At 42.7% G+C, this 25,184-nt stretch overlaps 1 protein-coding gene across 9 annotated transcripts in view; it reads right to left on the reverse strand.

The window, feature by feature from the left end:
* Positions 1-25,184, reverse strand: part of DEK1 (calpain-type cysteine protease family) — a 94,797-nt gene that overhangs the window by 53,653 nt on the left and 15,960 nt on the right. For all 9 annotated transcript variants that reach the window (XM_086516759.1, XM_086516757.1, XM_086516756.1 and 6 more), the window contains exons 2-16: positions 21,144-21,397; positions 20,490-20,672; positions 20,204-20,339; positions 4,044-4,174; positions 3,760-3,874; positions 2,685-3,678; positions 2,443-2,553; positions 2,199-2,257; positions 1,945-2,116; positions 1,221-1,494; positions 987-1,137; positions 673-784; positions 406-571; positions 239-309; positions 52-143 (exon numbers count right to left, since the gene is read on the reverse strand). In XM_086516759.1, the coding sequence (XP_086372885.1) occupies positions 52-143; positions 239-309; positions 406-571; positions 673-784; positions 987-1,137; positions 1,221-1,494; positions 1,945-2,116; positions 2,199-2,257; positions 2,443-2,553; positions 2,685-3,678; positions 3,760-3,874; positions 4,044-4,174; positions 20,204-20,339; positions 20,490-20,672; positions 21,144-21,397 (3,021 nt within the window). The remainder of the gene's footprint in view (positions 1-51; positions 144-238; positions 310-405; positions 572-672; positions 785-986; positions 1,138-1,220; positions 1,495-1,944; positions 2,117-2,198; positions 2,258-2,442; positions 2,554-2,684; positions 3,679-3,759; positions 3,875-4,043; positions 4,175-20,203; positions 20,340-20,489; positions 20,673-21,143; positions 21,398-25,184) is intronic.

A 25,184-nucleotide genomic window follows, 5' to 3' on the forward strand; every position in this document is an offset into this window, starting at 1 on the left:
TTTCTACATTTATTGGAAAACCATGACAACTAACCATTACGGAGATCGCACCTCACATTTTTGGCAGAATCAGCATGAGCATCATAGATGTAAACAGGAAGTACACGAGGAGAGTACACTACGACAGGAGGTGAGAGTAGAACCTAAAAGCAGAAAGTTGTGCAAAAAGATTTACATTAACTCTTCATACAAAACAAAAAGGATGAGAAAAAAAGTAGAGACCAAAGTGGAAACCTACTGTTAAAGCCCGCCCAGCTATGAGGAACAAGAAGGAGAAGTAACCTACAGAAGCTCCCACAAAAGGCTCATCTGTAAACACCACATTAAAGACTTCCTTATAAATGGTGTACGTTTGTCAATGCAAAAGAGCAATTTAATGCAACAAAAACAAACTGGTCAACTAACTTGCCAACAGGCCCACAAGAAAAGCTGCAAGCCCCAACACAATTGCAGCAAGAGAGACAAGGAACATTTCAGCCCTTGTCAGATAGAAATTGTGAGAAGCCCAATAGTGGATCACACCTACTGCCAAGACGAGCAACAAAAGAAAGAGAAGAAAAGCAGCACCCACCTGGCATTTCCAGAAATCAGCCAAAAGGTGAACAACCCATTATAATTTTTTGTAAGGAAAGATACAAACTTAAAGCAATTTATAATGTCTGATTCATTTACCATCCATGGGTTGATTGTTGCTATTACAGCAGATATTGCCCCGAGGAGGAGGATGAGACCAAATCCAAGAAAAATATAAACTCCTCTAGAGAGTTGCCAACTCTCATCCCTCCTAAAAGATGCACACTGTTAATAGTAGGATCTGCAAACTTGTGCAACTATGTGAACTGTTCTAACACAAAAAAAAAGGAGGAACACACCACTAGAAGTCAATAGCATGAAAAAAATGACACAACTAGGCTCATTTATTTGTTTACGAAACAATGCCATCCTTTTATCAATTACAGCTGATCACAACAGACAAAAGAACTTACCACTTGTATAGCCCACAACAAAGTGAAAGCACTGCCGGAGTACATATCAAAGGTAAAAGAGCGGCCAAAAAATCTGCCTTTACTGGAACCTGATCCTCTCGCAATCGTACGATGAACACATATGAGAGTCCACAAAACATAACCAGAACAACTATAACAAGAAAAACAGTGGTTAACTCCTTTGCCTTCTGAAACCAAAATCTTGAATATTCAACACAACTGTGAACAAGATACCTATGAATATCCCAACACAGATTGCTGAAGATAAAGGGAGCCGGTATGTTGCAAACCAGGATACTACAGGAAGTGCACCAGTTATAATCAAAGCAAACACAGATGCCACAGCCCAGCCAATATATACAGAGGAATTGTAAGGGGAAGACAGAGGATGCTCTTCCCAATTGAGTCCTCTATATGGAAGACCTTCTATGGGTTGCCAAGAGATAAGTGTACCAATAGCAACTATACTCAGAGCCAGAAAGAAGGTGCAAACTGTGATCTTGATACCCTGCAATAACCAACATGGAAAATAAACCGTATAATCTTGTGTACATGCAAGAACACAAACATGACTATGAGAGAACATAATAAGAAGCAGTCCTGCATGCAGCCAGCTGCCTGGGTAGATTCATAAAGAATAATTCAATGACACACCATTAATGACATGAGGGTGAGAAAAGCACACGTAAACATATTAAATCCCCTAAAAAACCCAGTTAGAGAGAAAAAAGTTGTGTGAGATCACAGAAAATGTTATTCAAAATTCTGCATAGAGACCAAAGCTTGTGGAGGGCAAGATCTTGCCTAAGACCTAGTGGTCTTAGGCAAGACCTTGCCTAAGACTACTAGGCTAACGTGTGCTTACAAGATTCCACTTGAATCACAAAAATACATCACTTGTGGTAAACATTTTATCATGTTCTTTTATCTCAAGTAACCATAGGAAGAATCAACTTACTTCTTTGGACTGAAGACATCTTGGATGACTGGAAAATAAGAACATGCCTGGATCATCTGACTGAACATCACAAAACTGATAGCCATTCCGTATCCAGATTGGTAGTATGATGACAAGGCAACCGACCATTACAGGTACCGTTAAAGACAAGGCCAAGAGTATTGACGATTTGCTGCATTTTTGTTTCATTTTGAGATATCAAAAATAGATATTCTTCACTAATGATTTGCTTTAATTAGTAAAAAGGGTCATACCTTAGAAAAGAAAGGAGCAGACCCACAAGAGTACATATGTTCCATGCTACCACACCAAACTAGCAACCAAATAAGAATTCCTTAGCTTGTGTGAAGAGTGGTAGATAGAAAAAGAAAATTTGCTACTAGCAATACTACCTACACTCTGAAAACCCCTTGTTATAAGATGTAAAACTATGATGCAGTTGCATCCAATAACTTCTCCTCGATGTTCTCGAAGTGATTTACAAGCAACGATGCTCACCTTTAGTGGGCGAGCTGAAAGGACCATGTTTTCACTTCGAAGGGCTTGATAAAAAGCCATTATTGAGCACAAAACTGGAGATAATAATAGCGCCGCGATACCAAACTCAATCTAAAAAGTACACACAGCCAAAGCAATTACTCAAGAATCTATTCAGCTGGTTGGCTATTAACATTTACGCGGCAAGTTGATATTCATGTAAATGCAACTTTAAGAAGTATCAACGATGAATGATAACTCACTTGTTTATGAACAGTGTTCACAATAGTTACAGTTGTTGGACAGAAAATCGCTACTGCAATCAGTTCGATAAGAAAAACCAGACTAAACAGACCCCAGGCACGCTCAGGTGTGCCAGAGAAAAAAGATAAGACCAAATAAAGCCTGCATAACCAGACTTCTCTTCCACTCCTGGGCATGCTGTCAGATGGGGACACAACCTGGGTAGCGACACCTCCAGCCTGAGATACCTGATTAGTTGCATCTTCTGTGTTGTCCCTGTTGTCTCTGTCAGCATCAAGACTGGTCCTTTGCAGCAATGCAAGGAGAGGTGGGTGAATCCCTGTCTCCTCATACATCATTGCAAAATTAGGATCCAGTCCTTTATCCTGAAAGAGCAGTGTCAATTCCTGCTCTCCTTCGTTCATCTTGTGCCTTTGTACAGCTGATAGTACAGATTCACTTTTATACAACAAATTCGCTTCTAAAGCATGTGGTTCTGCTGGCGTTCCACAAGAAGCACTGGAGTCGCAATTTTGAATGTCCCAACTGTGGGCTGGGACAAGACCAACACGTTTACTTGTTTCTAGACTAGTCTTCCCAAAGTGCTTATCATTGTGCAACATCCAGGCATCCGAGTCATAGACAGTTGATGGACGAGAACTAGCATGAAAGACCACACTCGCCCGCCCACTGTCCAAGCTTACACCACTATTAAGGCCTGTATGAGCTTCGTCTCCTCCAGCTGGAACACCACCTTGCCCAATAGCATGCCAAGTGCCAACTTGGCTAGGATCAGCACTGCTGCTATGTTTGGCACTTGATGGATGGCCTTCAGAGAAACTAGAACAACTACCAGTCCCCTTGCTTCGAAAACCCTCCCTCAGACGAACTCTGGCACTCTGGAGATAAGCTTTCCTTGCCACAGCAGCATTGGATGCTGAGAAATACCGCCGCACACCTGCTCCTAAGAGAACAGAAGCAACTACTGCAAAGCTAATGCAATGTCCAAGATACCTAACACAAATGACAAAGTCATTGGAAATGAAAGATAAGAACCTAACAAAAAACGAAGCAAACAGAATGAATTTTACGTACCAGTAATGTACGCCAAAACAAATTAAAAATACTCGATAGATTCCAGCTAGAAAAAGAGCAACTACTCGACTTTTTAAGAGTTCAAATCCAAACAAGCAAGCCCCAATGTTGGCATCTGAAACACGAATATTAATATGTTATTGAAATGAAAGAAACTTGCTTTGCCTTGGAAAATTGAGCAGCAAAATGCAATTTCAATAAAAAAGACAAAAGCTTGTAGCATACAAGATTTTAAATAAAGTAATAACATGAATAACAGTTTGAATCCGAGAAAAAACACATACCAAGAATGAGCACAGCACTGGAGGTTATCCCACCAAGCCAATGAGCTTCTTTTGCCGTAAGACCATAAAGTAATGAATAGATGACGAGTACAATGATCGACCCAATATAAAGGAATGCTGGACTAGAGGTCCTGCAAATTTTGTTCCAATTAATAACCATCTCAACACACGGAGAGCTCACGAGAGTACACACTTTTTCATTAAAGAACCTAGACGCCCAATACAGGTGTCTTTTCATAAAAGTTAACTTTCATGGAGGGATTAATCACTGCTTGTAAAACATAGCAACAACACTAAATTTCAATTCAGAAAATTTGACTTGTGTGTGGATGACAACAAAGATTTAAAAAAACTAGACCTAGACAATGAGGGGATATACAATGTGAGTGTGTGTGTGTGTGAGTGTGTGTGTGTGTGTGTGTGTGTGTGAGAGATGAAATGAAATGTAAGGAAACCTAGACAATGGGGGGATATACAGTGTGTGTGTGTGTGTGTGTGTGTGTGTGTGTGTGTGTGAGAGAGAGAGAGAGAGAGAGAGAGAGAGAGAAATGAAATGAAATGTTATATTAAGGTCTTCAAAAAGGCCAAAATGACCTATGAGACCAAAAAGTTACAATTGGATAATCTGATACCATGTCTGAGTACGGAAATTGCCAAGTTACAAAGTTCCCCGGTTACAGAGGACTAACACTAAAACACTAAGGCACTAAGGAGAAAGGAAATAGAGGAGGGGGGGGGGGGGGGGGGGGGGGGGGGGGGGGGGGGGTTGTGGGTTCAGATGAAATCTCTCATCGATCGCTGTCGGATCTCATCGACCTCCTCCATGGTCAAAACTCTGGTTGGGTGTCTTGCATGTCGAGCTAGAGTGATCTGTATCTTCTGTTGCAACCTTCGTCAGTAGTGGGAGACCCCCCGAGGTCGTGGACGTCTGGATCTGCCAAGTTCAGTGGCTCTGCCAAGCAGTGTACCTCTAGTATGAGTAGGTTGTAATGACTGCTCCGTTTGCTCTCCTCTGTCTGGTGTAAAGAACTCTGTGATTCGTCTCTGAGACAGTCTTTCCCCTGATGTCCTCAGCAAGCTCTCCCTAAGTCTGCGCAGCTCTTGCAGGAACAATCCGAGACACTTCTGATCCTTGTATCTCATGACTCTAGAAAAAGGTCCGAATCCTTCTCTAAACAAGCAGTGGAAGCGTCCGCGTATCTCATAGTATGCCGGGCAGTGGCATGTGTAGTGTAGTTCTGTCTCTGGCTCTAAGTTACATAGGTGACATATCCTGGCTCCTGCCGACACCCTCGGAATCGACCAGTCTCGATCTGGAGCTGATGTGAGGATGTGCATATTTGTCCCAATAGCGCATCTTATCCCATGAGATAAGTGTGTATCCATGTATGGTGGCCTAGTCACAAAGCCGTCCTTCGTGAGTTGGAGAAGATGCTCTCTGTAGAAGGCCATCTTCGTGCCCAACTCCTGTGTCGACTGTATCCATGTGCTCCTAGTATTTAGCTGAATCAAATCCTGACGTATGAGCCTAGTGATCTCTATCCGAAATGAAATGAAATGTTATATTAACATCTTCAGGAGGCCAATGTGACCTCTGAGACCAAAAAGATCCAATAGGTGAATCTGATACAATGTCTGAGTACAGAAAGTACAAAGAACTGAAAAACTGAAACTGAAACGAAATAGGTGGTGGGGGGAGTGACAGGGTGAGGGCCGATATAATGGGTTAGAGAGAAAATGAAATGAAATGATATATTAACGTCTTCAAAAGTCCAAAATGACCTATGAGACCAAGCTGTTACAACATAGTGAATCTGATACCATGTCCGGAATCAAAAGAACTGAAACAAAAAATACAACTACTACAAGCGGGGACTGTATGGTTGTGCCAGCTAATAGAAAAGGTGCCCAATACAATGTGTAGTACAATGAGAGAAGGGGGGGGGGAATATGGTAGAGATCCATCCTCATTTGCACTCTGGACGTCGAGAAAGTATGGCTCGAATCCTTTGTTGTCGTCTCCGTCGATACTGTGTAGCTCCTTCCTTGATCGCGGTCGTCTAGATCTCCCTCGGTCTATGAGAAGGCCAGTAGTGGTAGTATGAGTGCGGGCAGAGCTCTACAATGGTGGTTGCTCCTTTGGGTGTCCAATATCTAATGTAAATAAATCTGTAATTTGTCTTTGGGGCTATCTCTCTCCAGCTCTCCTCAGTAAAGTGTCTCTATGCCTGTGTAACTCAAGTAGATACAGTCCAAGACATCTCTGATCCTCATCCTCATAACTGATGACCCTGGATAAAGGCCCGAGAGAGAGAGAGAGAGAGAGAGAGAGAGAGAGAGAGAGAGAGAGAGAGAGAGAGTTTACTAGAGACAAAGAGAGACAAACATAAAGAGAGAGGGAGAGAGAAATGAAATGAAATGTTATATAACGTCTTCAGAAGGCCAAAATGACCTATGAGACCAAAAAGTTACAATGTGGTAGATCTGATATAAAGTCAAAGTAACAAAAATGACACAATAAAATGCTATGGAATCCGAAACAGCTAGGAGTGATCTAAGCAACTAGGCGGGAGAGAGAGAGAGAGACACACACACACACACACACACACACAAAGAGTGTCATAATAATCAATATCTAATTCTCTTGAATGATTTTCTCGTGTTAAACTGATCATTTAATATGGGGAAGTGCCAGGGGAGCAAAAGCTAGAATATTGGTTAAGCTAGCAGACCGGCCACAGTAGGGATCCAAAGGAGGGAAAATAGGGATCCAAAGGCGGGGCCATCTACAAAAGAGCCATGTGCAACAATGGGCTAAAAAGACCCTAAGGTTTAGCCCATTAAGACTTCCAAAATGCTAAGGTTCCAAAATTCAAAGGTTGTGTCCAAAGGTCAACCATGGGGGGAATTGGATACTTTGTGTGTGTCCCAAAAGTCTTGATCAATCCCTACATAGAAGGGGGCGAGCCTTGGGAGTAGGAGATGAGAGAGAAACTCACACACACACAAACACAAGCTCCCTTTACACAAAGGGAATGAGGGACACATGTCAGCTCCCTAGCCCAGATGCCCACAGGGTGTACCCAATTCCTATTGGATGGCCTTGGAGGTGGACCAATGAGAATTAGGCCAGAGTAAATCTAGTTTAATAATTTTAAAAACACTTAATAAAAGAACCAATGAGAATTAAGCTCTCTAGAAGACTATTGGACAGTCTCCCAAGGGGTCCAATGAGCATTCAGCAGCCCAATGGCTTGCCTGATTCCTATTGGCCACGAGGCAAAGGGGTCCAATGAGAGTTTAGTTGCATTTAATAATCACATTAAGCTCTCTCAAAAGGGGAAGGGGGACACATGTCAGAAGGCTATCACTTATATTGCTTAATTATCATTGGCTAGCCCTAGGGAGGTCCAATGAGAGTGGAGCATGAGCAAATAGCAAGAGGGGTCGACCAAGAGAGAGAGGGGGCTGATTTTTGGAAGGCATTATCACACACACACTCCCACAATCTCATGTGTGAAGTAAAGAAGACTCTCTCTCCTTCTCAAGCTTTAATGGAAAGCTTCCCACCTACTCCCAGCTTGTGAGAAGGGAGGCCTACACCAACAACTCTTGGCTTTGTGATGCAAATCCAACCAAGAGCCAAGTTTCAATGCATGCTCACCTCCTCTACCATGCTAATTACTAAGCTAAGCTATGCTAATATGAGTGATTATGTGAGGAGATGTACATCTTTCTCGTAAGACGACTACTCCTTCCTCTCAATCTACTCTCATACCCCGCTAGCTCTCACCATCTTCGAAGGTGTGTGAGGTCTTGGGTCTAAGACCGGAGAGAATGTGTTTGATAAGTGTTTTGCTTAGTGCATGAAGCTTTCATCTTCATTGCACTAGCTAGTCTTGAAGGAACACAAAGAATTGTATTGTACAATGTGTCTCTTGATGGGAGAAACCATAATACAAAGCCTTTTGGAGAAGGGACCGGCTCCATGAAAATCCGGTCCTCAACTGTTGTCAATAGCTTAATTTCTCTCTCTTTTGAAAGTATTGTTCATGCTATCTAACTAGGTGTTATGCTTTTTGTTGCTCTCTCCACCCAAGCACTCTTGTAATTCTCATTAGGAATCTATTCTAATGAAATGCCCACTATGTTCATGCTAATTTCCGCTACACAAAAGTTTTTAGGCCATTAAATGCTACAAAGAGTTTTCTTTTTAGTCTTTAAAAATCTTCAACGTGCCAAACCCATTGAGACCCCACGTTACCGTTGTGTATAAAACGTTTGGAATTCCTTGAAGAAACGGTAAAATGGAAACAAGAAACATAAGACTTTGAAAACGGAGTTTCCCATCCCATAGGCCCTGAAACGGAGCTTCCTTGTAACTATGTAGCCAAAAGCAATCTATAAGGAGTATAGTGTACCTTTGCATGACGAAGCCAATTTGAGTCTTGTCGTGCACAAAGAGGTCTTCCCCATTTCTCGCAAGTCTCCTTGGTTGCAATGGCAACTCTCGCCCCGCTTTCAAGTGTAGCTACTGTTTTCACTCCTTGGTATTCAACTGGTAGGATCAAATTTCCATTATAACCTTTACAATAAGCTACCACCTTGTTGATTGGCACAAGTTCGGCAATTTTTTAAGGCTATTCTAAGTCTTCCATTTCACCTTCCAAACTTATGAATGGATTATTGCATCATAAAGAGAATTTTTCAATAGAACACTGCAGTAAAGTCTACAACTCTTCCACGATAGCGATATCACCTACTCAAAACTCATGTTGAAACCGAAAACTTGCATCCATTAACCTCCCATGCCATTACGATAGATGGACTCTATAGCTTGTTGTAAGGTGACACCTTTGCAGGTCTATGGTGTTCGCAATCTATCTACCGTATTGAAACTGGGACACCCAATTTCAATTGGGTGCAATCGAACGTCCTGAGAACGCCATTTGGAACGGCTAAGCTGTCAAGAACCGGTGGGGAACAACCAATGTCCATACGACAGTTCGAGACAGTACTTTTTTGGAACAATTTTGAATAAGCCATCTCCAGGCTATTCTCACCATGCTTTTAGGAAGAGTTTTGGGGCACATTGGAGCCTCCATAGGGAGGGCTTGGCCTCTCATTGCTTAAGCCTCAAGAGTCAAGCCTTCAACTTTCAAGACTCACATGCCAATGCCTAAGAGCACTACTCTCTCATTGCTCAACTCTCTCAAGCTCCCTCTCTATTATCTCTTTTGGTGCAGTTCAATTCTCAAACTTTCAAGACTCAGGTGCCAAATGTCCAAGAGCCTCAAACCTCAAGTGCTTGGTGCCCTCTCCGATTTAGTGTCTCTCATTGCTCAAGCCTCAAGCGCCCTCACTACTCTCTCATTGCTCAACTCTCTCAAGCTCCCTCTCTATTATCTTTTTGGTGCAGTTCTATCTCAAAGTGTTGTCATCGCTATGAGACATACATGTAGCTCAAAAATATATATATATATGATTTTCCTTTTTCCGTTCCAAGCATCGGCCTCGTTCCCTAACTTTTGCCATCTCGACCCTTACCCCCATACCATGTTTCTATGATCTAGCTAGTTCCATCCGATACCTTCTTGGGGGTGTAAGATATCAAGCATGGGTGGGAAGGCCATGAAGAGCTCATAAAGGATAGTTGTGAGGTCATAAAAGGCAAGCTCCACCTGCTAGCAAAATCTGTACGCATATGAAAGTATGATTGGAGTATGTTTCAACCCTTCAACTTGAAACATACATGACCCTAATTTTATTTCGAAAACCAAAAAAGATTATACATGGTGAGCATTCATAGCACCATAGAAATATGGAAGTTTTCACATCTTACTTTAGTCTTGAAACTACTGTGAATTTCAATTTTCAACCAGAAGAAATGCTCGCATCAACCTTAGCTTGAATTTTTCTTGCTAATTTGGGCCAAGTATGATATCACTTATGAAAATGATCTTCATACGAGTAATGCTTTAGCTCACCAACAAGTACGGTTCCAACTATGTCGCCAACACTACATGACCTCTAATAAGTCTATCTCTGGTTGAATTCACTAGGGAGAATCAGCTTGTGTTGGCTGTGAAAGAGACCTCTAGATCCACATAAGAGTCTATAGACCACCTCAACCTAGCCTCCAGCTAGCGTGAATACAGCTTTGTACCTATGGCCTATCGAGAGATGTGGAAAGACCTAGTTTTCCCAATGTTCACTATGAGGCCTCTCTGTATGGAGAACTTATCCAACGCCCAGAGATTACATTGTATTCCCTCTTGTGACTCAAACACCAAAACAATATCACCAATGTATAGCATAACATGAACAACAATACGTCACCTTAACCCAAGCACAAAGGACATACTCTGCTATCTCATCGATGAAGAGAACAAATAATGTCGGCAAAAGTGGGTAGTTGGCACCCTTAATTCACACCAATATTGCTAACAATGGACTCTAACCCGAGGCCACCTAGACAACATATCCAACCTCTCACCTACTCATATAGACTATAAATACCCCAAATCATTTTTGAAGGTGCACCAAGGGTCTAATGGAGCTAAAACAGTCTGTCAAGTAGAACTCCGTCAAAAGCTTTGCGAAAATCCGCGACGCCACAATGTAGTCTCCTCTTTTGTGCCTTTGCTTGATCGCATCATGCATCGCAAAGTGAAGATGTGGCCAATGGCAGAGAAACCTCATTTGAAGTCCCCACGTCTCTATGCTTGTAGGCCTGCTTGTAGGCCCTCCCTCTCTGAGCTCTGCCTCGAGCACTACTTCATACAGCTTCGATAAAGTAGAGCCAATCATGATAGTCGTGTAGTTGACGGTGTCAAAAGTGTTCTCAAACTTGTGAATAGGCACAACGGTCTGTGTAGTTCACTCTGCCAATAGCCCCTCTGCAAACGCGCTCTATTGAAGAGCAATGAAATGCAAGGAGCAAGCGTGCATGCGACATCAAGGGTCTGCACTGTGCAGGAGCTAAAAGAGTCTGTCAATAGAACAGTGTCAACAACTTTGCGGAGATTCACCAAGCAACAATCTAAGGGCACACCAAGGGTTTGCAGGAGCGAAACAAGTCTGTCAAGTAGAAGTGTGACAAAAGCTTTGCAGAAATCCACAAAGCAACAATGTAGTCTCCTCTTTCGCGCCTTTGCCTGATCACATCACGCATCGCAGAGCAAAGATGCGGCCAATAGTAGAGAAGCCTCATCTAAGGTTCCCCTATCTCTACTAGTAGGCCCTTCTTCTTTGGATATTAGCTAAGTTCTACCTCAAGCACTCTTCCATAGAGCTTCGACAAAGTAAGTTGGCGGAGTTAGAAGTGCCTCCAAACTTGTGAATAGGCACAACAAGTGGGCGTAAATCACTCTGCCAATAGCCCCTCTGAAAGCACACTCTGCTAAAAAGCAATGCAATGCGAAGAGCAAGGGTGCATGCGGCACCAAGGGTCTGCACGAGCTAAAAAGGTCTATCAAGTATAATTGTGTCAAAAGCTTTGCAAAAATCCACCATTGAAGGCGCATCAAGGGTTTGTAGGAGCTAAAACAATCTGCGAAGTAGAACTATATCAAAAGCTTTGTGGAAATCCACAAAGCAACAAAGTATGTGGCCAAGTCAATAGTAGACAAGCCTCGTCTGAAATCCGTGTGTCTCTATGTTTGTAGGCACTCGATCTCTCCATATGAGCTACGCTCTACCTCAAGCACTACTCCATGGAGCTTCCACAAAGTAGGGCCACTATTGATAGTCTGTCACAAAGTTATGACGTGGCGTGCCCAACTGAAAAGGAATGGCCGAGGGGACGAGAGAAAGTGAACCCGAATAAATTAGAACTTGTGGAGCATCGGCCAAGGGCCTAACCCTTTAAAAAAATACTCAAAGCTTGACGTCTGGCTGCTGCCCACAAAACACAGTGACTGCTGACGTGGCAACACCGTACCGCAGACTCGTGTCGCAGACTGTACGTACTACAAAAGTTGTGTGATTTGCGTTGATAGTGCCACGTGGCAGGCTGTACGGATTCTTGACATCTGGTTGCTACCCACAAAACACGCTGACTGCTGAAGTGGCAGCATCGTACCGCACACTCATGTCGCAGATTGTACTTACTACGGAAGCTGTGTGATTTGCACTGATAGTGCCACGTGGCAAACTGTACGGATTTTTGCTTTTCACGCTGGTCGGAATTGGAAGTTTTTACATGATCTTTTAAGAACATTTGCTTTTGGGTTACAATGCTTTTTGAAATGATGCTTTTGGGGCTCTGTTTTTGGGCAACCCTTGTACTCTTTATAAGGACCCTTGGGGCCTCACTCTGCAGAGCATCTGAACGTAGAGTCTATGAGCAGAGGACCCTCCGGAGTTCTACCTTGCAGCGGACATAATAATAAAGAAATACCAAAAGGGGCGCTAGTCTTTGGGACCGGTGCATTTAGGCGCGGAACTCCACCGTACAGTGTCAACTCTCTCTTTTTCTCGTTAAGTTCACTAATTTTGCAATTTCTATTCATGTGTTGCTATTGATTTCTCGCTTGGCATGTCTAAGCCTCTAACATAGTCCTGTAGTTGGTGGAGTCAAAAGTATCCTCAAACTTGTAGATAGACACAACAGTGTGCGAAGTTCACTCTGCCAATAGCCCCTCTACGAGTGCGCTCTATCGAAAAGCAACGCAATGGAAAAGCAAGGGTGCATACTTGCATGATCTCTGGAGAGTAGCAGATGGCTCTCTGTGCCATCATTGTCTTAAAGAAAGTCGATATTGCATGACGTGGATCTGTAGGCTTTGGACTTAAGGGTTGTCAACTTATGTGGTAGAGTTTGTGTACATAGTCATGCCATATTTGAAGCTCCTCAATGGAAGTGGATTCAGGGCTCTTGCAGCTTACAGCATGCCACCGTTGAATCGTTGCTCATAAGTAGGTGGAAGAGCTCTATCTCTTGGGCCTCCTCCAACTCCCTTTTCACGGTGGGTGAGAGTCCTCATTTCCTTGCCGTCTCCAATTGTGTCCAAATTTGTTTGTAGGGCTCTTTGTACTTATCATCATACCATTTGTTCTAGGCCATAGTCCCAAGAGATGCAATATCTTTTGTGTTAGTGTGGTAAAGAAGCTACTAATGGTTGAAGTACGTAATATGGAGAAAATTTGGCTCGTGAGCACCTCCACAGGTGCCTAAGGATCCAACTATGAGATGCACTCATAAACATGGTGAGCATACACATATGAGAGATCAAGGATGAAGATATGGTGGTGTGAAGGGTCTACGTAGGTGGTGCGGTGTCACAAATTGCTAACAAAGCAAACTTTACTTAAGCAGCTTGAGGTACTTTAATATTCACACAGTACAATTGTCGGAGAGTCTACTTTGCAACTGTGCAACCATACACTGATTTGCTAGAGTAGGCCCCCCAAGGCATATATTTAAAGGCATTGGATTCAAAAGCAATTATTCCAAAAGCTGAGTGCCCTCCCAAAAGTAGTATTTGTTACAACTAACGCCCCCAAAAGTTATGCGGCCAAATGCTTTCAAAACTCCCACCAAAAAGCTGTCACATCAGCCATCCACTTTTCTTCTTGCAAATCGCGACGCGATTTACGAGCTACCATGTCGTCACGTCGAGCTGGTCCTCTCCTCTTTTGTCCGGGTGATATTCTAACACATCATCACTTTGTAGCATACCCCCTTAAAAGAAGTGTAATCGCCCTTGATTATGCTTGCAAAACAGAAAATGGATAAATAAAACAGCTAAACAAATTCTTGTTGCAGATGTCAAGAATTAACACTTTGATGATTTGTTTATCCTCAACAATCTGTCGAAGTGTTATGTATACATGTTCACGTACACAAGATCATTGCATATGAGTGGTTTCAATCGTGGATCAAACTAGCTTTGTATTGAGATCTCAGATACAAAGCGTGATCATTCTGACGTACTTAGCAATCGCATCCAGATCAGGTTGCTCTATCACGAATGTCGATCTATTGAATCTCGTCACTTTCACATTCACATCACCTCTCATGTGCACCGTGACAACTGTTGCAAACATTTCATCCTAAACACTAAACAAAAGACAAATGTAAGAGTACATGAATCAATCAATTGTTAAGAAATTTCAAGCCGTAAACCCTCAAATTGCAGTGAACTTTTTATGCGCATATCATTAAAGTTGATTTGCAGAGTGCGATCAAACCGTCAACGCCCCCAAAATCTCATGGAGAAATTAGTTGACTTTATTCCCATCTAGGCAATCTCTAACAAAGGAGAGAAGTGGCCCCCCTCTTCTGCAACACTGCATCAGATTCAACCTACTCATTCAATGCGCACTTTTGGAATATACAAGGTTGAACCAAAAGCCTCAAGGTTAAGCTCTAAATTTGAGGAGTTTCAGTAAAGTCCTCCTCCTCCATCGACTTTGCATCAAGAGCTTTATAATTCCTTAACTTCACCAAATACCTACGGATCAGCTCACCCTTCACTTTCCTTTCCTTGTGTACTAGGACCTGATCTGGTATAAGAATCTCCTCAATTTCTTCAACCTCTCGTTGCTCTTCTAGCATCGTGTCCTCTGGCACCTCACCCTTGAAAGGTTTCAACACACTCACATGAAAAGCATTGTGAATCTTGTATCTGGCAACCTGGGGACATTAATTAATCTTTTTCAAAACCTAGAAGGGCCCATAGTATCGCATACTTAACTATGGGAAAAACCTCTCCTTACACTTTCTCTTGGTAAGGAGTGCCTTCTCAAACTGAGGAAGTACCCAATCAACTCCTTCAATTGCAGGTCATGTCGATGCTTATCCGCTACTTTCTTATGCCCCACTTGAGACTTCTGCAAAGCCTCCTTTTACCTTAACACAAGCAGTCTCCAAATTTTATACAAAGTGAACAATGTTGTTGTAAGCAAAATCCACCAATGGTAATTACTTCTCCTACTAGGTTTTGTTGTCAAAAGTATAGCACTTCAATAAGTCTAATACCGAAGAGTTGGGTATTTATGTTTGCTCATAAGTTTGTCGATGAAATGTCAAAGAGGATTTGAGCATAGTACGCACATTTTCACACACTTCTCTCCAAAACAAACTACAAAATCCGGGGTCTCTATTTAAAACAATAGACTTAGGTGTCCCATGTAACAGAAAGATGTGTAACAAACAGCTATGCCAAGTGATCGATCTTCATTGTCTTCTTCACAAGTACGAAATGAGCCTCCATGCATAAAAAGGACACAGGTACTCCCAGCGTAGCAAGAGCCAGGCGCCTTACACAGGCAATGTTTGCATAGCAAGAGTAGACCACATAACAATCATGCAGAGTATGCAAACATTGTACACACAAATAGTTTGTCACATAAAAGTGTAGAACGGGTCTTGAGATATCGCTCAGCATAATCGTCAAAATTGATCCTAGGATTGCATCAAGTCGTTGGAACGAGAACTAGAATAACATCCTATCGTTAAGCCAACGCCTAAAATGTGATCGCCAAAACGGGTCATGGAAGGGTATCCAACGATCAAAGCAAGTCAAGGAATGACATCCGACAATTAAGCCGTGTCTAGACCACTTAGTCTCAACTCTATCTCTAGTGGGTCAATGGAGATCGCTTTTGTGGGTTTGAGGACTGTTTAGAACAAGCCAAAAACCCTGTAGCATGCGTATAAACCGTTCAGAGTGGGTCCCTAAACAATTCTAGAGATTTCAAACAAAGCCAAACAAGTTCTAACAATTCCTCACAAGTCCAAGCAAGTTCAAACACAATTAATCAACCTCTCCTAGGTTCAAATAACGAATCCACATAGATTCTCAAAGAGGTATTCAACCAAATTCCAAGCAAATACTTATCCATTTCACCAATATAAATGGACCTCCATCTCCACATCCAAATCCACTCACTCCACGAGCTAGATACTCCATATGCTTGTATGTCCATCTTTCTTGGGCCGAGAAATCCCTGTATCTCTAAACAACCTGATCAAAACTGCTAGAAAAACAAGGAATATATGCGCTACATCAAGAGCATCAAAGAGTAGCAATTGAAAGCATGCTTAAAAAATTTGCACGAACCCTAATTTGTTACTTAAAAACCTAGATTTTGAAGCTGATCAAATCCATTCATATCAATGTGTGGGGCTTTTGAGAGAATCAACTTTGACTTTTGCAACTTCAAATTCACCGTAGTTTGACACGTTCCAAGAATATTTTGAAACACAAGAAAGCACGCTTTTTAGAGCAATTGCTTAACATGCTCCTCCATGCACTTTCTCAACCCTCAACTCGAGGTCAAGGCTAGCCAACTTTGGTCAAACCTGTCAAGAAAGGAATCAAATGTGTTCCTTCTTGGCTTCTTTCTTCCTCTGTTATCATATTTTTTCTATCAAGAATAAACTATCCTCCATAGAAATTTCTTGATTTTGTAGCTTCTCCGTCTCTTTGACGTCCCATAAATATTCTTCTTCATCCACTTCTCTCTCTTTATTATCTTCTTCTTCATCAACACGATGATAGTTCTACTTCCACGTTGCAAGTGATCTGTAGTGATTTGTTCGGATTGACCATCGAAGAATAATTGAATGAGCTCCAATACCACTATACCAGGTCGGGTCCACATGTTGGACTAAAACATAATTGCAAATTAAAAAAACGACTCCACAAGGAAAGCCTGCAAGAAAACCCTCATGAGGAAAGGTTTTCCTCACAGATGATTGATTTCTAGGGGCATAGTAAGTTATTCTTTATTAGTAATGAATTCAAGAGTATTACTTTCTTGGATAGCCCTTGCTCAAAATCTAAATTGCACCTCGCATGCATTAAGGTTGACAAGCAGGCTTCAAACGCGTCTACTAAAAACAATTTAATAAATAAAAGCTTGGGATGACTTTGACCACAAATTCTATATGAAAAAGCAACATGTGAGTCGCTTCCATGTCATAACTCCTCATCAATACAGCTTCCATTTCGTATGCAAAAAAATCTACAACATTTCATGCCTAATTTGCACTAGGTCAGTACATGCACCCACGTATATTGCCACGTCATCAAGTTGTCACAAGAAGTATGGGATGTAACAAGACCGGTACCATGTGCCAACTGAAAGAATAGACTGTGATATACTTCACACTTAAAACAACTGAAAAGAAAATCCACACGAGACACGGAGTGATGGAGTTCCACTCCAAGACTACAATGGCCCCAAACGAGGATGGCGCCCCTTTCGATATTTCTTTATTTGCTTCAACAAGGTACAACTTTGTGACTGCTCTGCATCTCTCGCGGGTAGCATTCCAAAAAGTGAGCCCACGGCACATATTTAAAGGCCCTTGGCTTGTACAAAAGCAGTTGCATGAAAAGCAAGTAGTCCAAAAAGCTAGCGCCCATGGAGACTCTCCGTACGTTGCTGCCACGTCATCAACTACCAACGCAAAACGCGGAAATTCCGTACAACCAACATGCCACGTCATCAATTTCTACGTAGTTTGGAGTGTGAGTGTGTGTCCTGCTTTATTTTAAGTTGGGCCCCTCCACCACAATTCTCTAAGTTGGTCGGGACTTCTTCTTCTACTTTTGTTGGGGTTTAGGCCCCTAGATCGAGATCTGCAAGTTGGCTAAGGTTAGGATTCGAGAGTCCTAATTCTCTTGGTCTTCAGTGGTTGACACGTCAACAGTTTGTGACATGGGATGTTGTCCATTGTGTTGCCCTCCTCGTAGACCGATGGTAGGTTGCATGTCGCTCCCCTTTAATTGGGCCACTAAGCCATCTCATTCTAAATAACGAGACGGTTTCGTAACCCTAATTGAAGTAGGTGACGCCTATATGTGATTATTGTCACCGTGTATGTTAAAGTCCTCTCCATTCCGGCCTGATCCAAAAGGAGTAGCATCTCAGACTCCTCAAATCATAAGTCTCACACTCCCTACCCTATTCTATCTCTGCCCATCGAAGTCTCTGATGAGGAAGACCTCTCTCAAGTTGGAGCACCCATACCCCCTTGACTAGGTATGTGTATGGTGAGTGTATCTCCCTCCTCCCTCTCCTCCTCACTAGAATCATCGTCCTACGTATCTCCTCCTTTTGTCACAAACTTCAACCTTGATGGAGCGAAGTAGAATATGGCAACATAGATGAAATGCTACTCCTACCATTGTAGGTGCATCAACATGAAGCAAGCCTCTTAGTCACGTGCTCTCCCTTGTAGCGCTCACCTGTACGAAACCGCCACACGTCTTGAGCCGCTAAAAGTGTGATGTGGCATACATTTCCGATAAAGTTAATCCTAATGGTAGCCCTGCACTCTCGATGGGCCCCTCTCTAGGCTCTCCAAGTGTTTCTGTAAAAAATACAATAACCCTGCCCTCCATCACCTCTTGAAGTCTCCTTGGGTGTGTCCATAATGACCAATTTTAATTCCATATTGCCATGTGTAGCTTTAAGCGTTGTGTCTTATAGGCCCGAGCCCCTACTCGGCCGCATTGTCATCAAAGGCCAAAATGACCTATGAGACCAAACCATTACAAACCGGTGAATCAGATACCATGTCTGGGTACAAAAAAAGAAGACAAATACTAAAGTGAAACTAGAGGTGCTACTGAATGGAAAAGTATATGCTATGTTTGATCATTGATACAATGTGTACCAATACCAGAGGGCCATATGATGGTTGATGAGTCCATCCTCAAATGCACTTTGCATGTCGAGCTCGTATGGCTCAAATCCTCTGCTATAATCTCCGTGGATGTTGTGAAGCTCCTCTCCTCAATCGTGGGCGTCTTGATCTCACTAGCTCCGATGCTCGATCAGTAAGAGTACCATGAGTGTGAGTATGAGCTGAGCTTTGCACTGGTGGCTGCTCCTCTAATTGTCGAGTGTTTGGTGTGAAGAAATCAGTAATCTGTCTCTAGGATTCTCTCTCTCCAGATCTCCGCAGTAGACTGTCTCTATATCTGTGTAACTCAAGTAGATATAGTCCAAGGCACCTCTGGTCCTGATATCTCATGACTCTGGAGAAAGGGTCGAAGTCCGTATCTGACCAATGGCACACAGTAACCCATGAGATAAACGGGTATCCATATAGCTGGGTTGAGTCACAGAAGATGCTCTCTATAGAAAGCCATCTTCATGCCCCACTCCTGTGTCCACTCTATCCATGTCCTCTTGGTGTCCAACTGGGTGAGTTCCTTGCGAATGAGTCTAGTAATCTCCATCCGTGTAAGAGACAACAATGGTGCATCAAGGGAGTACTGAAAAGGAGGTAACCTATCCATGCTGAAGCCCTGTATCTGGAACCATGATGACATCTGCGCATACCAGCATGATGTGCCCCCCTGTAATGCTAACTGTCTGAGGACTCAAGGGCCAATCTGGCATATCTGTCTCTAGTAGTATCCCATAAGCTATAAATAAAGGAGACTGATCTGGTAAGCGCCTCTATCTCCATAGGGGGTGCTGCTACCTCCGCTCTAATGATCTCCTGTGGCACGGAGGCCTTGGCTCTAATCAACCGAGAAATCATTCCATACCTCTCCACCCATCCTGACCCAGAGAGGGTCTCCAAACCTGAACCCCATAGAGCATAGCTGAAGCTACCAAGGTATCAAAGAGCCAGAGCTTTGTTCGGGGTTCCTGGAACTGAACCTGTGAACACATCCTCTCCAATCCTCCCAAGGCCACATATGCTCTGGTCAGTTTAGTCTCTGCTGCTCTTTTCAAAGAAAACCTTGGCCCAGAGAAGACTACCCCAAGAAAGGAGAGAGAGAGAGAAGAAGAAGAGGGAGAGAGACAGAGAGGGAATCCAGACTTGATAAAGAACATTTTATCGCTATTGTACACATACACAAACATCATGTTTTCTTGTTTTGAGTTAATGCTTTGCTGGTCTTCGGAAGAACCTTGATAGAAAAATATATATTGCCAACCGTCATAGAACAAAGCCAGCAATGCCCACACCGCCCACTTTTTCTTAATATGAAACAAGGCCAAACTGGCCTCTCGAATCAACCTTTTTTAAAACATTTACTGGACAAATAAACAAAGGGTAAAGAATACAATAGAAGACATTGACAAAGTACCAAACTTATCGCTTTCTGGTTATCTGCACATGTGCGATTCGGAACGCAATGTCATCCAATCATGCAGGCACAGACAACCAGAATACCTCTCACCTTTTAGAATCAAACATAGTAAAGTCCTTAAGATCTGGGGGATCTGGAAGGCAAGCTATTCGACCAACTTCAACACTATCAGCATATGCATACTTGTAGGACCTTCTCACATATTCATCAATGTTTAGACCTGCATCTGCATGCATGCACATCCACCAGATTCAATACGAAATTAAAATTTAGCCATAAATGGGCATCTACATAGAACTTGACAGGCAGTCACAGAACAGCCACCTCGCCTAAGTCTTGCTAGGCAAAAAATGTGAAAATCTTTGGTAGTACTCACCATTGAAAACCATTTTACAGATAAAAAGCATGTTAATGGCGAGACATATGGCTGAAAATCCAAAAAATAGCCCAGAAGCTGAGTAGTGCTTGGATGAAAGCCTGCCTGCAGTCAAGTAAACTGCAGAAATCTCATACGCACACAACAAAGCAACAGCTACTAGAAGGAACACAGCAACCGCACCTGTTTTCAATCAACAAGCCATCAGAGTAGACAACATTAGCCACACAATAGGTAAAGGAAAAACAACAAAAGCTTTTAATTGAAAAAAGGAAAGTAAACCAGACTCCCGAGCCCCAAGCGAGTAAAACAACACAAACATAGGGTCCCTTTCTGTGTAAGTATGTGAGTTGCTATCAATGTGCCACAATGCCCCAAGACAAATGATTTGACCAATTTATCCGCAAGCAGGACAAATACTGTCTTCCCATTTTCAGTCATTTATCACAGGGAGCAATTAGAAGCATGTGGCATACATATTTTAATGAAAGAAATATGTAATAGTTACTAAAAGCAGAACCAAGATGCGATTCTCAGTCTATCAAAGATAAGCTCAATATCCTCGTAATTTATCAAGCTTAAGTTATCAAAACGCATTCAGAACATAACACCTTAGATATTACCAAAGGTCAAAAGCAAGATAAAAGTACTCACGTGAACTTTGCCACCGAGTTCTCCACCACAGCATGATAGCATAAAAGGCAAGGAGCAATGATGTCCCAGGTAAGATCACAGCAAGACCAATGGTATCATGCTCCAAGAGTATAAGCAGTCTAATTCCCCATAGTACCAGCACCAGAAACGGAGAGAGAACCAGACCCCAAGCAATGCATGACATGAGTCCTGACATTGTGCTCAGCAAACGAAGACGACGAACACACGTCGGCCATTGTCGCATGATGACGTAACTGCAGGAGGTTAGATTTGTGTTAATGATGACAAGAATTTGTAAGACAGGTAAAAAGGTTACCACCAAAGAGTTTTTAATGGCAAAAAATCACTGAAATAGAACTGTTTATGCTTGAAAACATGAGCATGTGCATGTGCACATACAAGCATACATGACATAGGCCTGAACTTAACAAGTAAAAGAGGGGCTAAAACACTTGCGTAAAACACAAAATGGAGACACAAAGAAAAGGGATAATGATTGAGTAAGATGATTACTTGTTTAAGGACAAAATAGGTACAAACAAATTAACAGCTTACTTGACCAAAAAAAAAACAATTTATTGGAAAGAGCAACGTAAGATAGGGAGAGAAGCTTTACTTGAAGGAAACTTGATAATGCACAAGCAAGCATGTTTTCCCTGCTAGTAAGCAAGACTTTAATGACACATATCAACAATACAACTTAGCTGTCGAATGCATGGTCCTATGAAACATGGGACAGGGAACGACCTAAAACAAGAATCAGGAATGAGGGATAGGGTGACCGCAAATCGTTTCAGCCCAGAGGAAGCAAAACTTGAAATGTGAAAGGTCATACCAAAGGTCAAAATATTAAAATAAAGGGAAGCTAGGAATCCAAAAGCCAAAAAACCTAAAACAACTTGAATCTTGACAAGTTGACATTGTGGTGTGTGGTGTCAGATGCCCACAGAAATGTAACAACATCTGGCAAAACGCATGTACAAACCATTTATGCAAGAGGGTTCCAAAACTGGAAAACCTAATCTAATGAACTCATGCGGACATGCAAGTCTTGCGAAGCAGGCTCACAAAATTGTCAGTGCTAATCCTCCTAGGATGTACAGAATTGGCTTTGGCAATCGATGAAGCATGTCCACGTGGCGCGCACAACCATGTACACGCGACACATCCCAAACCCCTCCCCACAACATCTTGCCATGAAAGAAAGGAAGAAACAATGTTCCCCTCCCACATTCCCCACAAGGGAATGCACTCCCTTCAGGTAGAGAACCTGTTTCTACGGCACCAAGCCCTAGAACGTGTTCATGATCCATTATGGCATTCCCATGTCTCGACTCTATAGCCCCACTTCAAACCCCAATCCCCCATATGTAGCCCACCATAAACGATGGTTGTATTTCCTAGGGTCAAATACACGGTCCTATATGCAATTAAAAGTCTTATAGTTCCTTGAGTCAAGGAAACGTCCTTCGGAAAAATGCTCAAACACATTCTAACCCAAAAGAGAACAAAAATTGAACGATTATTGAATATTGCAAAAGTCAAAGCTTTGACGCAAACGTCACGTGCAATGAAAGAGAGAGAATCTATAAGATCAAGCAATCACACAATCTTGCCCGCCCTTATGTTCCCTTCCATAGATGGATGTGAGGTCTCATGGTTCTTTGCATTGATAGTATTTTTGTCTCAGAATGAATGCAAGAAGACATGTGTTAATGGAGAGAGTATTCTCTCAATATTGATATGCAAGAAGACATGTGTTAATGGAGAGAGTAGTCTCTCAATATTGATATGCAAATCTAAGCAGAGAGATCGAGATCTGCTATAGAAAATGATAGATGTATGTATGTAGATCGTAGATCCTAATTGAGAGAATAAAATAGATATCAAAAAGAGAGGGAAGAGAGAGAGAGAGAGAGAGAGGGGACAGAGAAAGAAAGAGGAACGAACACGAGGATCTCTGCAACCCCTCGCGTGCGCAAAAGGAATCAACACACAATGCCTGCAATCCCAGTGCGCAGAGTTTGTGCCCTTGCCTGCACCTGTTGGCCTACGCCGACATGCTCCTACTCGCCTGCAAAAGTCCCATCTCTTACTCGCGTGCGCAGCCACTTGCGCAAGGTGAGAACCTAAGCCCGCCTTTTCTACTACATACGATATATGCCCTTGTCTCAGCCGTGGCCCTTCATCTTCAGCGACCTTGCCTTTTGGAAGATCCGATTGGTTCTCGGCTTCCTTGCGGGCACATCTCCCATGCAGATCCTAGCTTGGTGACTTCTTCGACCTACAGAGCTGCCCTTTCGACTGTTGTCACACTGCCTACAGCATCTGCAAAGTTTCGCCCCGTAACCTCTTCATCAAATTCTCAGCCTTTTTGCCCGATTTTCAAGATACCTCCCTACCTTCCTCAATATGGAGCCCATCAAGATGATTGCCTCTGCCTGGAGAAGGTTGCCTTCGTAACCTTACTCCCACACCAACCCTCCCACTTGGTGCTGCAGACTTTGCGGTGCTTTTTCCGGCCTTGCTCCTTCTATTATCCTGCCAGCTCCTTGGTGCTCTCCACTTTCAGGTTTGATCTTTCTTCTTTGGTGCATGCGTATCTGTGTGTGTGGAGGCTTGCCCTTGGATGTGTGTGTGTGTGTGTGTGTGTGTGTGCGCGCGCGTGCGCGTGTGTCACGTGCACATCGAATCCTATGTGTACGTTGACAAGCTACTTCATGACATGGGTTCAATTCAGTTAGATTAGGAAGTATTCTGGCACTTTTGTGAGTCTGTTCGCAGACCGTGCATGTCCAGACACTTAGAGTAGATGCATATCCTCTAGTTGCACACAGCATGATCATCAGATTTCAGTCAGAACCCATCAAGAGCATTTTCATAGTGCATAGACCTATTTTCCCTATTTTTGACATTTTTCACTTATTATTTTTAAGTGACTTTTGTTGGGAAACTGGGTAGGGCAATTTTGCAAGGAAGTATATAAGAAAACCTAGCACTAGCACTTTCTGGCAGAAGAGGCAGCATGAACACTCTGTTCAACAAGCAACTTCTGAGCAAGACCCCCATCAACAAACCTAGCGTTTTGCTACAGCAAAAGCCTAGCATTTTCCCCTACAGCAGCCTGGCGTTTTTGCACAGCAGATCAGCCCCAACAGCAGCAAGACAGCCGATCAGCCCTAGCGTTAGCAGATTTCCACCGCAAGACAATTTTCAGCCCTAGAGTTTTTGCATCAGCTGCAGATTCACCGTGACAGATCCTAGAAGAGCACCAGCATTTTCAGTTTTCAGCACCTAGACACCACAGAAGAAGTTCCAAACCTCGCAGATCTCACTTTCCCGCAGCAGATCCTCGCCGCACAGTCAAATCCAGCATAGTTTGCAGTTTCAGCCCAGAAAACGCAGATTTCAGCATCTGCGTTTTCAGCGCGTCGTCATCGCATCGTCCTCATCGATATCGTCACCGACATAGAGTCACAATTCAGCAGATAAAGATCTGCAGATTTCAACCATTATCGTTTTCAGATTTCAGCCCGTCTCGTCGTCGTCCTCATTGTCGTCGACATCGTCGGCAAGTCCAAAGCATTGTAGAGATTTGTGCAATCAGTAGTAGATTGCTCTCGCCATAGAGAGTGGGGCCTTCGGAGGAGGGTTTGACAACATTCTGGTGTCGTATTCCTCTCTCTCTTAAGTAAAAGGAACCCTTGAGCACAGTTCAGAGCACTCATCTTGAGCAAAGTTCAACATTCACTTCCGCTCCACCTTACAGCGTGGTTGCCTATCATTACGGTTTGTTTTCTCTATTCTTGTTTTGTTTGATTTGTTTTCCTTTCCCTTCTTTTCGTTGGCTTAGACTTTTGTTTGGGGTTTCGGTTTTTGGTGTTACTTGTTAGCGATGGGGTTGTTCGGGTCAGATATAACAGCTCTCATCTCTGCTCTCTCTACCAAGTTTCTTCAGCAGATTTTCACCGCAAAAAAAAATCTACATGTGTAAAATTAATGTTTTTGGAAGATCTTGTTATTTGTGTATAGATCACAGGT

The sequence above is a fragment of the Adiantum capillus-veneris genome, chromosome 7, assembly GCF_014529385.1.
Source record: "Adiantum capillus-veneris isolate H3 chromosome 7, ASM1452938v2, whole genome shotgun sequence".
NCBI lineage: Eukaryota > Viridiplantae > Streptophyta > Polypodiopsida > Polypodiales > Pteridaceae > Adiantum > Adiantum capillus-veneris.